The sequence below is a fragment of the Megalobrama amblycephala genome, linkage group LG17 (assembly GCF_018812025.1).
Source record: "Megalobrama amblycephala isolate DHTTF-2021 linkage group LG17, ASM1881202v1, whole genome shotgun sequence".
NCBI classification, from domain to species: domain Eukaryota; kingdom Metazoa; phylum Chordata; class Actinopteri; order Cypriniformes; family Xenocyprididae; genus Megalobrama; species Megalobrama amblycephala.
The window spans coordinates 18053541-18069810 of record NC_063060.1 but is presented as its reverse complement, the minus strand read 5'-3'; the positions used below and the strand labels follow the sequence as shown (position 1 = coordinate 18069810).

General features: G+C 37.9%; 1 protein-coding gene across 1 annotated transcript in view; it reads right to left on the bottom strand.

Moving 5' to 3' along the window:
• The window catches only part of usp33 (ubiquitin specific peptidase 33), a 40705-nt gene that overhangs the window by 12735 nt on the left and 11700 nt on the right, over nucleotides 1–16270 (bottom strand). Inside the window, exons 5-12 of the mRNA XM_048162932.1 lie at nucleotides 8457–8609; nucleotides 7982–8087; nucleotides 7821–7890; nucleotides 7625–7738; nucleotides 7437–7515; nucleotides 2762–3164; nucleotides 2242–2379; nucleotides 1969–2081 (exon numbers count right to left, since the gene is read on the bottom strand). Coding sequence (XP_048018889.1) covers nucleotides 1969–2081; nucleotides 2242–2379; nucleotides 2762–3164; nucleotides 7437–7515; nucleotides 7625–7738; nucleotides 7821–7890; nucleotides 7982–8087; nucleotides 8457–8609 — 1176 coding nt within the window. The remainder of the gene's footprint in view (nucleotides 1–1968; nucleotides 2082–2241; nucleotides 2380–2761; nucleotides 3165–7436; nucleotides 7516–7624; nucleotides 7739–7820; nucleotides 7891–7981; nucleotides 8088–8456; nucleotides 8610–16270) is intronic.

Below are 16270 nucleotides of genomic sequence, written 5' to 3'. Positions count from 1 at the left end.
TATATATAAAAAAAAAATCATCATGATGTCAAGTTTTGTCCAATTTCCTCTCTTATCACGGATCATTTTTCATATGCAAGCAGTGTTGATTTCATTAACAAAATTACTGATGGAGATGAACTACTTAAGATGAATGAGCTGAACACTGCTAAACTCAACTGAACCATTAATGGGTTAATTTGTACTCAAACATATCCTGAACATTTATATGAGATTAATCAGCTATATCCACAAAATAAATGTAATATTACTCGCATCTGCACAGACAATAAATTAAATACTAAAAAATGTTGATAATTTTTTCAAATGATCCAAAAATCTAAAATAATTTTGAACATTATCATCATCATCATCATCATCATCAAAAAAAAAAGAAAAAAAAAAGAGGAAACTATCGTTCAAAAGTTTAGGGGTAAATCTCATATGCTTCCCCAAAGCTGCATTTATTTTATCAAAAATACAGTAAAACAGTAGTATTGTTATTATTTTAAATTGTTCATATATTACAAATTCTATATATTTATAATATATTTAAAAATGTAATTTATTCCTGTGATGACAAAACTGAATTTTCAGTATCATTACTCCAGTATTCAGCGTGACATGATCCAGAAATCATTCTAATGCTGATCTGCTGCTCAAGAAACATTTCTTTGTTTTATTATCAATGTTGAAAACATTTGTGTTGCTTAATATTTTTGTGGAAACTGTGATTTTTTTTTCTTCTTTTTTTCTTTTCAGGATTCTTTGGTGAATAGAAAGTCCTAAAGAGCAGCATTTATTTGAAACAGAAAGCTTCTGTAACATTAAATTGATCAAAAGAGATAGTAAAGGCATTTTTAATGTGTCCTTGCTGAATAAAAATATTAAAGGTCCCGTTTTTCGTGTTTTTTTGAAGCTTTGATTGTGTTTATAGTGTGCAATATAACATGTGTTCATGTTTCGCGTGTAAAAAAAACAGTATTTTTCACATAATTTACTTATCTGTATACCGCTGTTTCCACTGTCATAAAAATGGGCTGATGACTTCCTTGTTCTATGAAGTCCCTCCTTCAGAAATACGTAACGAGTTCTGATTGTGCCAGCGGTTCCTGTGTTGTGATTCGACAGCAGATTAGCGCTCCTTGCCCGGAAAGGTCACGCCTCTTACCATAACGTGGAGATGCATGCGCTCAGTGTTATTGTAAACATGTCTTTAATTTTACCCTATCAATTTGAGCCGGAATCAGACCCGGTGATTGGACTGCAGGATGAATATAACAGCGTTTTGACGACATGGTGACAAACACACTCTACAAACGCAACTCTTGTGTATTCCTGTGGGCGGAGGTTAGTCAAAAAACTGTTTTAGTGACGTCATTAAAGAAGGAAGTAGAGGGATGTAGTCCAAACTGGCCGTTCGATGTAGGCGACTTCTGTTAAATAAAATATCTCGCTTGGCATTAAACTTTGAGCTTGAAAATTTTACAGATTTTATTTATACTCTAACAACAACATTACACACTAACTAAAGTTTGAAACATGGGATCACGAAGAACGGCACCTTTAATTTCTTATTTGATGTGCTTAAGGTTTCTTAAGACTCCAAGAACAGTTTGCTTTAATGGTAGCATTTTCATACGCTACACTTGCTAAAAAAATTACATTCCAATTATTTTACACAATATTTACACTGAATTCTTAGGGTTTTCTGACAATATACAATGTAAGTTTCTGTTTATCAGCCATGCGGGCCCCAAAACTCAAGGCCTTGGTTTTTCTAGTGTCACACTAATAATAAAGTCATGCTAAATTAAAGTATAGCAGCTAATCTGCAGGAACTCCATATATCAGTCTATCACAAGTACTTAGTCCTCTGTTATTTTTAAAATGCCTTTCTCTGCTAACTGAAGAATTAAATGATTGTGTTCACTTTTTTTTAATCAAACTGAGGTTTGCATGTTTGGGTGAAAAACACAGGTCACTCACTCGGTCACAGGTCAGGCACTGAACTGAGCTGACAATGGTGCCATCGAACACTTCAGAGATGATGCTGCGATATTTCCTCTGCCGCTTGCTCTTAGGTGGGGTGAACGAGGGTACTGTCAACACGACATACCACAACCATTTAGGATCGATGTCAAATCTGTTTCAGTTCAGGTTATGGAATTAAGCTAACAGCAATAAAAATGATACATTTAATTAAAATAGTACATAACTCAAAAACTGTCCCAAAAATGATTAAGACACAAATTCTGGTACCTTTCTTGTGAGTAGAGCTCAGGTTTGGCCACAATGAGGATTTGGGGGGACTGCTGGACAGTCTAGATGTGATTCCCTCATTTCCATTGGGACTCTGTGGTCTGACGCTACTGCTGACATGGATTTCAGGGTTTGAATCTGAACAAAGAGGAAATACAGAATTCAGTCAAGAAAAGCAAGCAAAACAACCATGGACCACAATTTATTCCAAGTAAGTTCCCTGATATACATCAGTTGAAATCAAAAAAATTAATGCACGTGATGTCATTTTGAACAAAATCTGACAAAATTCTTCATTCCATCAAGGTTAGACACAAGTAAAATCATGAAAACATTGAGTGCTGAATTGCAGAGCTGGTGCAAACATATCCACATCCCTGAGATCAGATGCTTTCAGAATGTTCGCAAACAGCTACTTTTTTTACCTCTGAGCAAAGAACGAGTTTACCTGGGCCTTTAGGGATGTCAGTTTAACGTGTTAAAATAACTGACTGCATTTAATTAATGGCCTTGCATTCACCTGAATTTCGGCCCTGAGCTTTAATGGCTCCTTGGCTGCTGATAATTGGCCTTGACTCGGTGGTCGTGTCCACGTCTTTATCCAGGTCGCAATGGGAACCGGCACGGTACAGGTTGTTGATGAGATTTTTCTCTTTCTGCCAATCCCGGTTGTTTTGGTTCTGCTCTGGCATCAGCATCTCAGCTTCGTTAATGTCTTCTGGGACTCTGGGGCCTTCGCTTTCAGCACGATCACTGCTGCCGCACGACTCGCAGGACTGGAAGTCGTCTGATTGGCTGTGGTTGTCCTCGTCTGGACTGTCGTCCATGGCCACGGCCTGATTTGGGTCCTCAGGTTCAGGAATGGGCTCCTTGAGCTCCTCGTGGAGTTGGTCCATCAGACAACGCAGGAACTCCTGAGAGTCCTTAGGATGGAGACAAATTTGAATGTTTTACAAAACAAGAATGTCTAACAACTCTATGTTAAGGCCCGTTCACACCAAGGAATATAACTATAATGATTACTAAAAATATAAAAGTTGTAATAATCGTTCTAATTCTGTAAGAATAGGGAAGTTCAGATCACAGATATACCGATAACAACACAGAGGAACAATATCATTAGAATCACTTTCAGAATGCTTTTTTTTCCCAGCTGATGAACGAAAAAAAAAAACAGAATACCCAGCTCGAGCATTTAAAGCAGCAGACGACAAAACTGCAGCGCATGCTTATAAAAAAAAACAGAGTGTTATTGTGTGTTGCTATGGATGCTAATTCAATCAAGTAACCTTTAAAAGGTATCTATGATTTGACTATAGTTATTGTTCTTGGTGTTAACAGGCCTTTAAAGGTGAACTCGATATTTTTTTTGCTTATGTTGTGCTGCGCTGCAGTATCTTGGACTGCCATCTTGTGGTGTGGATGAAGCATCACATAAAATCAAACAATTCCAGTTCTTAAAAAAACTTTTTACATAGCCTCGCACTTGGAAAAACAAATAGATATTGTGGCCACAAATTAAGAATACTTTCCCCCATTGTATTAAAGGATTAGTCCACTTTTAAATACACTTTTCCTGATAAATTTACTTAAATTTATAAAATGTCATCCAAGATGTTCATGTCTTTCTTTCGTCAGTCGAAAAGAAATGAAGGTTTTTGAGGAAAACATTCCAGGATTATTCTCCTTACAGTGGATTTTAATGGCTACCAACAGATTGAAGGTCAAAATTACAGTTTCAGTGCAGCTTCAAGAGCTTTAAACGATACCAGATGAGTAATAAGGGTCTTATCTAGCGAATTGATCAGTCATTTTCGCTTACGCTGAATGTCCTACGCCTTCCCTATTCAAGTTATGGAAAAAAACGAAACTGGCGCCGTGTTCGTTCCGTAAGTAGAATAGGGAAGGTGTAGAACATTCAGCGTAAGCGTTATGAAGAATGCGGAAGCGGAAAGTACGTTCAAGGCGATATTTTGTTTCTAAAGCATAAACAGTTGTTTTTTTTTTTCGAAAATGACCGATCGATTCGCTACATAAGACCCTTATTACTCATCTGTTATCGTTTAAAGCCCTTGAAGCTGCACTGAAACTAATTTTGACCTTCAATCTGTTGGTAGCCATTGAAATCCACTGTAAGTAGAAAAAACCTGGAATGTTTTCCTCAAAAACCTTCATTTCTTTTCGACTGACGAAAGAAAGACATGAACATCTTGGATGACATGGGGGTGAGCAAATTTATCAGGAAAAGTGTATTTAAAAGTGGACTAATCCTTTAACTTGTAGTGACATTTAATTAATTTGTTCCCTAGTTTTAAATAAATCATGGCAATGTTGTACTAATTTGTTTCCTTCCCCCCGCATGTCATGTATGGGTTTCTGTATTATTCATAGTCAACCATTAATTATTCCGCAAGTGTAGCTGTCCAATAACAGGAGTTTATTGAGGGGAAAAAATGAGCTAGGCCAGTAATCTAGGCCATCAAATGAAGACAGAATTTTAATTTTTGGGTGAAATATCCCTTTAATTACACTTGTCTTGTAGACTTGTCCATTAAATTTGGCATAAAACCCTGGCATGTGCACTGACACATTGACAGTCACACACTCTTTGACCAAACATTTCCAGGCATTATCAAAAGAATGCAACATTCATGAAGCATCACTTTGTATACCACAGATTAGCTAGGGACTCACAGGGTCATATGAACCCATCGCCATATGAACAGCTGAAGCTTATGAGAACATTAGTCATAACTGGCTCATCCACAAAACAACATGGCCAACTGGCATTCTAACATCCTGGTATTAAGAATCCTGGTAGGCAAACAAGTTTCTAACAACAGTACACAGCACATCAGACAAGAAGGGCATCGCTGTATAATGTCAACGCAGTACAAGGACAAAAGGTTGCCTGGCTTTATGATGATGTTAAACAATGGCCATTTTCCTTCATACTTAGTAGAGGGGATGACTTTTAAAACAAGACATTCATTGAATTTGACTGAATGTCCCCTCTACAGGAGTACACAGTCTATCTGAGCTTCAAAAAAAAAAAAAAGTGAGCCTGAAAATGAGGTTAATGCTTCCTACAGTCTCTGAAATGCATGTGATGGCCTAGTCATGTCAACGCTAATTCTCCAAATGGCCTTCCTCTCCAGCCAGGCATGACAATGGATGTACGCCACTGTTTGGAGGTGACCAAACATATAGAGACTCTGAATCAGATTGTGCTCCATATAAGAACAAAATCTCTCAAAATCAAGACTAAAACTGGGTCTTTCTTTTTAAATGCAGCTAGAGGACTGAGTATGGCAAAGAGAAAGGGTGAAAACGAAAAAACAGAGGCTCTAACATAAGAAATTCCATCTACTAGCAGGATCGTTTGAGTTTAATTTGTCTTTGGTTGAAATGAAAGGATAGTCCCGCCACAAACCATGTCATCGGTTGACTAAGTTGGGCTGGTCAGGATGAGGCTAGTCCTCACAAAAAATATTTTTATAGGAATTCTAGGGCTCTATAAAACATGAATAACTGAATAAATCTTTTAAAATGTAAATCAAATGAACAATGAAATTTGTGAAATACAATAAAACATAGCCTTTTAGTTAAATAATGTGCTGCACAACAGTTTTACTATATAAATTAAAACATAGATAAAATATCTTCCTTAAATTGCCAAATTCCAGGACATTTTGGCATATGAATTACATTTTAATAACTGGATTCCAGGATTCCATCCATTTTTCCACATTGTGGAAGTCATAGGGCCTTACGCCAGGTTCACACATACTCTATATGCAGTGCATATGCAGTAACTATTGCAGAGCAGAAGCAGCACAGGCTTTCATCACACAACACGTTTGCAGAGCACAACTGATCCGCAGCTGTATACCACAAACACAATTTATTCATTACTTTTATCTCAAATCCAAAAGTTGTAACTGAAAACAGTTTTTTCAGCATTGTGATTTTCTTTGTACACAGTACAGTTATAGCCTACAATCCTTCACAGATGTATTAAACACACTATTTAAACAATGTATTATTCCATTCATTACTTCTATATAGATTTATATGTTAAGTTGCTCAAAACATTTAAACATAGTCTATACTTTGCTTATGTTAAAATCACAAATATTTTAAATTAAGACTTCCAAATGGCAAAAACAGCTGACTCTCATACCTTTTCTTTGGCATTTAAACCTTTAAACAAGAAATCCTACGGGTCATAAAGAACTTTGTTTTTCCACCTCCATGATGAGATGAGTGCCATCCAATATGTCACCTTGTTTATCTAAATGTGAGGTGAGGTGCAGTTTTCCTTGCTTTACCCTGGGCAAAAAGCCATGTGTTGACTGAAACACAGTAAATTTTAATTATGTATGTTTGTGGTGAAATTACTACATTTTCATGTCAATCTATGTTTATTTTTATACAAACAATGTGCCATCACTTTAATTCAGTGTGTGCAGCACAGTAAAAATAGAGTCTTTGTGGAAACTAACGCTGCACTGCTGCAGACGTACCGCTCCTGGAACGCATTGCCGGACCGTATCCGTGTGCATGGGCAAGGAAAAAACTATGCAATGCATGTGCAATGTGCGAAACTGGAGTTACAATTCACAATATGTCAGTTTTCACATCATTAACAGAAAATTTTAGAGATTTTTAATTTATTTTTAACTTAGTCAATTTTGGATGGTACTGGATATTTGATAGTTCATGAACATTTCTCTTATTTTTATTTTTAGATTACCCTTTCCGTCTTCTACTCGATAAAAACACTTAGAAAATAACACTCGATAAGAACACTTAGATCTTTAGCAAATCTCAAACTCATTGTCTTTCATTCTGTACATTATAATGTTGTGATGCCTAAATTCACTTGTAGCTGTTCTATTTTAGTATATTTAAAAAAAAAAAAAAGATCCTTCAGAAATCAATCTAATATGCTGATTTGATGAAGTACCATTTCTTATTATCAACATTTTTTCTTTCTTTTTTTTAGGATTCTTTGATGCATAGAAAAAAGCATGTTTTTCAAACAGAATTTCTATTAAACATTATAAATAAAAATGTTTGATCAATTTCATGTGTGTTTGCTGAATAAAAGTTAAAAAATAAGTAACATAGGACAGAATTTTAACAATGGTGCATCCCTAATTTTTTAAACAAATCACTGTAACAAAACATACCTGTTGGGAATAACCACGAAACATTGGGTTTACAGCCTTAATGCCCTGGAATAGATTTGTGGGAACAACATAGGAGTTCCTGCAAATACACAAAACAAAAACAATGAAAGTTATAATGAACACTTGTTTCTTGAGGAAAATGCCTGAAAAATGAGAATGAAATAGGAAATAGCACAAGAGGAATGTACCTGTTTTTGTGCCACAGGTCTGTGATGAGTTTCTGATAGCTCTTGCATAGCGCTGGCTTCTTGTCTGTCTTCACCAGACCACCACAGTCCAGGAAAAACTGAGTCAGTGGAGGACTAGAAGAGAAACCAGAAAGAGAGAGTGGAAGAGACTGGAAGAGAAGAATTGGAACACATTAGAAATTTTTGGGGTTCTTACCAGTTAGAGAGCGCCTGGAGCGCTGCGTTCATGTAGCAGGTATTGCCAATGTTCTTCAGTCCAGTCAAACCTGTGAGGAGAAACAGATGACCAGGTTCAGACTAACAGCATTTACAACACAGAGCAAATGCAAAGAACTCTATACATGAGAGATGAAGGACCTCTGGTCCTCAGTTCATCCTCCTCCTCAGTTTCCATGTCTAGGTCATCACAGGTTCCCGTTGGAGGAATTCTCAGGGAGGTGGGGCTCCCAGGACCTTTTGGTTCCTGAGAGAACAGAGATGATCAGCAACAGAACACCTTGTGTAAAACGGCAAATAAGAGTACTTGTTTGCCCCTAACGATGTTCAGAAAATATGTGGTCTCAAAATTAGCAGGTGCGTTATCTTTTTAAAAAAAAAAATTAAAATAAAAGACAGAATTTTCCATTGACACTGATAATGTTCAGCATTCAAAACATAACATCTGTCTTGCATACCGAGACTGTGATTGGTCTTGTCTTCCTTTCAAACATTTATACCCAAGTTTACAATGCAATGACGACGTGCATATATAAATGGAGGATTTTATCTATGCTGAACCAAACTTTCACACTATTTCACATGTATTCAAAGCAAGCTACGTAAGTGTTCTGACCTGACTGGGGGTCTGTACTGGAGAGATGGGTTTGGCAGCACTGGGCAAGTGTGTGTGTGGACCCAGTTTTCTTTCCAGGAAAACCTCCTTGGTGCAGGCATAGCACCACACTCTCAAAGTGGTCAGATTCACTGTCAGGTTGTGCCGTGTCTCCTGGAAGGTAAAGACAAGGTGCTTAGGTGGACATGTGAATGAAAATAAAATGTATCTGTGGGTTTAACGATCAAAATGCAAATGAAATAATGAAATAAATCACAAATTGAAACTACATCTAAATAAAGTGCTTTTTTTTGCATTTGCAAATTGCATTAACTACAGATGCACAATACACTGATATATTGGTGACCATATCAATATCAGCATTTAGAAGGAGAACGAGAAGAATTAAAAGAGAAGGAGGAGACAAAGGAGGAGGAAAAAGAAAAAGGTGGAGGAGAAAGAAGGAGAAGGAGGAGAAGAAGCAGGAGGAAAACGAAAAGGTGGAGAAGGAGGAAGAGGAGGAGAAGGAGGAAAAGGAGGACGAGAAGAGGGAGGAGGAAAATGAAAAGGAGGAGGAGGAGGAAAAGGAAGACAAAGAGGAAAAGGAAAAGGAGAAGGAAGAGGAGGAGGAGAAGAAGGAGGAGGAGAATGAGGAAAATGAGAAGGAGAAGCGGAAGGAAAAGGATGAGAAGAAGAGGGAGGGGGAGGAGGAGAAAAAGGAGGAAAAGGAGGAGGAGCAGAAGAAGCAGGAAAAGGAGGAGGTGGAGGAGGAGGAAAATGATTAGAAGGAGGAGAAGAAGAATTAAAAGAGAAGGAGACAAATGGGGAGGAGAAGGAGGAGGAAAATGAAAAGGAGGAGGAAGAAAAGGAAGACAAAGAGGAGAAAGAAGAGGAGGAGAAGGAGGAGGTGAATGAGGAAAACGAGAAGGAGAAGAGGAAGGAAAAGGATGAGAAGAAGAGGGAGGGGAAGGAGGAGGAGAAGGAGGAGGAGAAAAAGGAGGAAAAGGAGGAGGAGCAGCAGAAGCAGGAAAAGGAGGAGGTGGAGAAGGAGGAGGAGAAGAAGGGGGAAGGAGGAAAATGATTAGAAGGAGAAGAATTAAAAGAGAAGGAGACAAATGAGGAGGAAAAAGAAAAAGGAGGAGGAGGAAAAGGAAGAGTAAAATGAAAAGGTGGAAGAGGAGGAAAAGGAGGAGAAGGAGCAGGAAAATGAAAAGAAGGAGGGGAGGAAAAAAGGAAGACAGAGGAAAAGGAAAAGGAGAAGGAAGAGGAGGAGAAGAAGGAGGAGGAGAATGAGGAAAATGAGAAGGAGAAGAGGAAGGAAAAGGATGAGAAGAAGAGGGAGGGGGAGGAGGAGAAAAAGGAGGAAAAGGAGGAGGTGGAGAAGGAGGAAAATGATTAGAAGGAGAAGGAGAAGAATTAAAAGAGATGGAGACAAATGAGGAGGAAAAAGAAAAAGGAGGAGGAGGAAAAGGAGAAGTCAAACGAAAAGGTGGAGAAGGAGGAAAAGGAGGAGGAGGAGAAGGAGGAGGAAAATGAAAAGGAGGAGGAGGAAGAAAAGGAAAACAAAGAGGAGAAGGAAGAGGAGGAGAAGGAGGAGGTGAATGAGGAAAACGAGAAGGAGAAGAGGAAGGAAAAGGATGAGGAGAAGAGGGAGGGGAAGGAGGAGGAGAAAAAGGAGGAAAAGGAGGAGGAGCAGCAGAAGCAGGAAAAGGAGGAGGTGGAGAAGGAGGAGGAGAAGAAGGGGGAAGGAGGAAGGAGGAAAATGATTAGAAGGAGAAAAATTAAAAGAGAAGGAGACAAATGAGGAGGAAAAAGAAAAAGAAGGAGGAGGAAAAGGAAGAGTAAAATGAAAAGGTGGAGAAGGAGGAAAAGGAGGAGGAGGAGCAGGAAAATGAAAAGAAGGAGGGGAGGTGAAGATGAAGATATGAAGATAGCATTGTCTGAATTGAAAGATAAAAGTTTGCTTGATAGATTTGGGGGAAAAATCCTAATTTTTCTAATATCCATTTTTGATGACTGAGTTCATTTAAAGACTGCGAGTCATGATAATCTAGTGGTGTAAATTTATACACATGTATGCATGGGGACTGAGCTCAAATCCTTCTATAATATAATTTTTTTTTATAATAAACCAAGCAAAATTGCAACTGATCTTGACTGCCAGTGATCTGATCACACTGCAATTTTAACACCTTTTACTGTTACCTAACATTTACTGTTGCTATTCCAAGGTATTAAGAATATCACAAATTCAGCATCAAATAAGTCTTCCATGTATTTGGTAGATTATAGAAACAAATGAATTTAAACATTAGCATTGGACACTGCAAGGCTAAACTGCATTTTATCCTCTGCATTTGACAGCACATTTTGAACAGTTTTTATAGCACGTGCCATTTTCAGAAAAAGCTGTCATGACACTTAAAGTAATATATAACAAAAATGTTATTAAGCGCTGAAACTCTTTGGTTGTGTTTTGTTGGCAAAGCAATATTTTGTAAAAATTTGGACAGACTCCCCCAACCACCCACACACAAAAACTCACTGGTTGTGCACAAATTAAATAGGCTAAATGCCATATTTCAGCTTGAAAATGGCAAAGTTCACCAAAAGGTGCGACTATATAAACTTTGGGACATATATATGGGATTAAATAATCACAGCCATTTAATCGGCTACTGGTTTCAGCCAAAACTTATAACTATATCAGATTATCAGCCAAAACTATATCAATGCCTTTCTGCTTCCCAAATAAAGGCAGCGCCGATGTCCGTCACTACATTCTCTACATATAATGCAACAGAAAGACTCTTCAAAATTTAGGGCGAAACAAAAGTGTGTTGCAACAGGAATGAAAACGTAGTAGAGGAAATGGGGAGTGGTGATGTTAGGCCAGGGTGGGTGCACACAGCGGTGGCTAAGGGGTTCCTGCATTATTCATGTGTCTGGATTGGCTTTCACTGCGGCACTACAACTGGTGCAACTGAAGCCAGACAGGGGCGGATAAAACATTTATGAGAGCTGCGCCAAAATACAAGCCCTGCCAACATCTGCCACTCCGACCATTACAGAAACGGACAGGAGGTAATACATGCCCACATCAATTTTAACTCACAGCACAGCAAGACTAACATAAAAGAATATAAATCGTGGTACGCACGGTACACTCATAAGCCTGGGAATTTACTAGGGGTGTGACGAGACAGGTATCTCACGAGACGAGACAAGATTTTTACACACTATTTTTAAGAAATCCTCAATGGCGAAATACATGACTAGAAAAAATATTCTGCAGGTGTATTTGAAATGTTTTAACTTATCATCTTGTAATGAATGTCATTTCAGTTCTACTTTCTGAGTATGAATTATCATATGCAGTAAAAGACAACAATACTCAAAGATTTTGCCACAAACTCAACTGACTGACTTCTCTTCTGTATGATTTCAGTCTCTTCAGACCTTGCTGTACATGATTTATTAGCTTCTACAACCTTTGACCTCCTAACTGAACTCCTTTCCACAAACTGATCATAGAAATAAAAACAGTATAAATAAAATGGTAACACTTTACAATAAGGTCTCATTTATTAACATTAATTAACCAACATCAACTAACAATGAGCAATATATGTGCTACAGTATTTATTAATCTAAGTTAGTTAATAGAAATAGTCATTCATTGTTAGTTCATGATAGTTCACAGTGCATTAACTAATGTTAACAAATGAAACCTTACTGTTTGTGCTTAATAAGGTTAAAAGAAAACTGTTATTCATTTTTATAGTAACACTTTACAATAAGTGCAACCATAATCGCACTCTCTCAATATTCAAAGTGCAAATAAGACCAAATTTTTCTTTGATACAGAGCTAAGAGATGGTTACAACTACACTGCCCAGCCTAAAATAGCTTTCATATTGAGAGATATTTGTATTCATCAGGGAGCCGCTTTCAAAATGCGGGGTATTGAAATCGCGTTTGAATGCGCGCTCGCGTTTACTTTCGCGATCGCACGTAACTCTCTAAATATGGAGCAGCGGCGACCGTTATCCAAATTAATTAAATGTTTTTTATTTAAATACAAAGCAAAACAACAGTGGATGCGTAATGAAAACGTAGCGGTGGCATATTCTTTCCTAATCATTCTAACCACTCTGTCATGGCAATATCACAAGACTACTTTTCGCCTCGACGAGAAATCTCGCCACATTTTAGTCTCGCGAGATCTCGTGACACGAGATCTCGTCACACACCTAGAATTTACACAATTGAACAAACTAATAAAATTATTTTTGTGTCTCTAAAAAGACACATGATGTTTACATGGGCAGTGCAGGATGTGAATAATTACTGGCATTAGGATCAAGCAAGACTATTCAGGGGTTCGTTTCCCAAAAGCATCGTTAGTCAACTAACATCGCAAGTTCCATCATTGCTAACATAGTTTAACGATTTGGTGTTTCCCAAAACCATAGTTCAAACGAACATTCGCAAACTCCATCGCAAACTTGTGTGGTTGGAATGACAGCTTTTGAGCTGTGGTTAGAAGCATAGTTTCTTGGTTTTATGACATGTGGACTTAATAAAATCGTTATCTTGAGCAAAATAAGCAAGCTGACATAAAGTACAATGTTTATATTTTATTTCGAATATATACAAATGTCACTTATATATTTTAGTTTGTCAAGAGATTTAAAGCACCATTTTTGAAGAGTGCACATGTGCGTACGTGCTCTAGTACGCAAGAACAAGCATTTGTTTTAATCTGGAAATAAACCAAAATAACTGAGGAACATGAGAATTAGACTACGTTCACACTGCAGGCTGAAACGACCCAATTCCGATTTTTTTGCCCCTATGCGACCTGTATCTGATCTTTTCATGACAGTCTGAAAGACACAGATCCGGTCTTTTCAAATGTGACCCAGGCCACTTGAGTATGTGGTCCTGAATCCGATACGTATCCGATCTTTTCAAATGCGACCTCCGTCTGAACGGCCAGGCCACATGTATCCGACCCGTACGTCATTGATACGCTACAAACGTCATAATTGTGCGTTGAAGTAGGCGGGAACGAGAAGATAAACAACAACCATGGCGGACGATGCTGCTGAGACCAGTCAATGGAAGGGAAGCGAGGTCACAGATTTAATTAATATTTGGGGTGACAGCTCTATTCAGGCCAAACTCAAGGGCTCTTATCGGAACCGGGCGGTTTACGAAAACATCCATGACATCCATGTATAACGTTAGCTACTTCCGCAAACAACGAGTGATGTCGTTGACCGTTGCGTACTCTTCTGCGCATACGGGTCACTTCTGGGTTATTTCACGTTCACACAGGAGATCACAAAAGGTCGCATTTAATTGAAAATGTGAACGGCCTTGCAAAAAAATCGAATTTTTTCAAAAAATCGGAATTGAGCATTAAGCCCTGCAGTGTGAACGTAGCCTTAGTCCTCTAATGCCATGTCCGTAATTTATAGCAAAAAATTCTAGCATTAATTCAATCTCAAACGAATTAATTTAAAGAAGTTATAACTCACCACCTGCGTGACGTCATTCACCAACGTGGTTGAACGACAGGTTTGCGACAGTAAGGTTTCGGGAAACAGTCGTGACTAGCTAGTTGATTTGTTCAACGATGCATCGTACTATGGTAGCGAAGCAGCGAGTTACATCGTTGTTCGGGAAACGCAACCCAGGGCAGTCCTCATTAATAGAGTGCTGCGGGGATGATGTATATTTGTAGGCCAAAACCCGGAAATGAGTTAGCATTTTAGCACTGGTTAAAAGCCAGAAATAAGGTCTGTGCATGGATTAAAAAAAAAAAAAACAAAAAAAAAAAAACAAGCTCATTATATTTTCTCATTTTTCAAGGTCTCGTCTAAAGCGTTTCTGTCACAGCCCCTGTGCTGTGGAATGAGTTGCCTTTGTTTTAAAAATCTACTTCACGTACTGAGAATTTTAAAATTGATCCAAAGGTCTTTCTTATTCTCCTTTGCTTTTGGCATTTAACTAGGTCTGTTCATTGTGAGTGATATGTAGCATGACGGATGATTTGTCGGTTTGTTGTTTTATCTAGTTAATTATTTTATGCTTGTACTGCGAGTATGGTTTTGAAAGTGCTTTATAAATAAATCTGAGTTGAGTTTTATCATGACAAAATACATCAGTGATAGCCCTTTGTGATTACATTAAAGCTTTTACTCTTGAAAAAGGGTATTGTTAACAAGTGTCTAAATGGGACTACAGAGGTTGTAGGGGACATTAAAGGGGACATGTCATGAAAATCTGACTTTTTCCCGTGTTTAAGTGCTATAATCAGGTCCCCAGTGCCATGATGTCGTTATTTTCATTTTTAACCCAAAAACACTTGCAAACTGTATAATTCATAAACACATCTCCATTCTTATTGAGTCTCTCCAACAGTGTGTAGCTTTAGCCACGTTAGCCGTGCAGCACGTTATCAAACTCATTCAGAATTGAATATTAGCAAATATCCTCAAAATACATGTTTGTTTGTTTATCAAGTTTTTATGCCATGTTAGCATCATGGCTATTTACATGGCAAACAAAAAGTTAATATCATCCAGAAAATTTACATTAGATAAAACATTTCAACTTAAAGGTCCCGTTCTTCGTGATCCCATGTTTCAAACTTTAGTTAGTGTGTAATGTTGTTGTTAGAGTATAAATAGTCGCCTACATCGAACGGCCAGTTTGGACTACATCCCTCTACTTCCTTCTTTAATGACGTCACTAAAACAGTTTTTTGACTAACCTCCGCCCACAGGAATACACAAGAGTTGCGTTTGTAGAGTGTGTTTGTCACCATGTCGTCGAATCGCTGTTATTTTCATCCCGCAGTCCAATCACCGGGTCTGATTCCGGCTCAAATTGATAGGGTAAAATTAAAGACATGTTTACAATAACACTGAGCGCATGAATCTCCACGTTATGGTAAGAGGCGTGACTTTTCCGGGCACGGTGCGCTCAGAGCTGTCGAATCACAACACAGGAACCGCTGGCACAATCAGAACTCGTTACGTATTTCTGAAGGAGGGACTTCATAGAACAAGGAAGTCATCAGCCCGTTTTTATGACAGTGGAAACAGCGGTATACAGATAAGTAAATTATGTGAAAAATACTGTGTTTTTTTACACGCGAAACATGAACACATGTTATATTGCACACTATAAACACAATCAAAGCTTCAAAAAACCACGAAAAACGGGACCTTTAACATAAGATAGAAAATCTAAAATACATTTAGGTGGTACATTTTGAAATATTCCATCAAAGCATGTTTCTGAATAAAAAACGTTTTCTAGCAGCATCATAAAAATTACAATTCAACAGAATATGCTTAATAGTCAAAGTAACTTTACATGAGAAACATAAAGGAGGAGCTTTGCCTATAAATTAAAACCCATGGGTAAGTCTTGAGTGCCCCAGTCTACACCTAGTGAAGACAACTTGAAATTATGGAAGGTACTTCTTTTTGTAGGTACCTACATGATCTGATATGCTGCATCACAAACAGTTTGTAATGATCCATTTAGAGAATTATATTTGCTGTGTAAGATTCTCCTGTATTGTTTATGCCTCACTGTATTGGGATCGTGAGCTTGGGAGCGGATAGCGTGAGTTCATTTGCATTTGGTACACACACCAAATCAGCAGGGTTTTTTTTTTCCTCCCACCCAAAAATAGGCAGTTAAAACATGGTATAATAACAAAAATAATGGGGTATTTTGAGCTGAAACTTCATAGACACATTCTGGGGACACCTGAGACTTGCATTACATCTTGTAAAAAGGGGCATAATAAG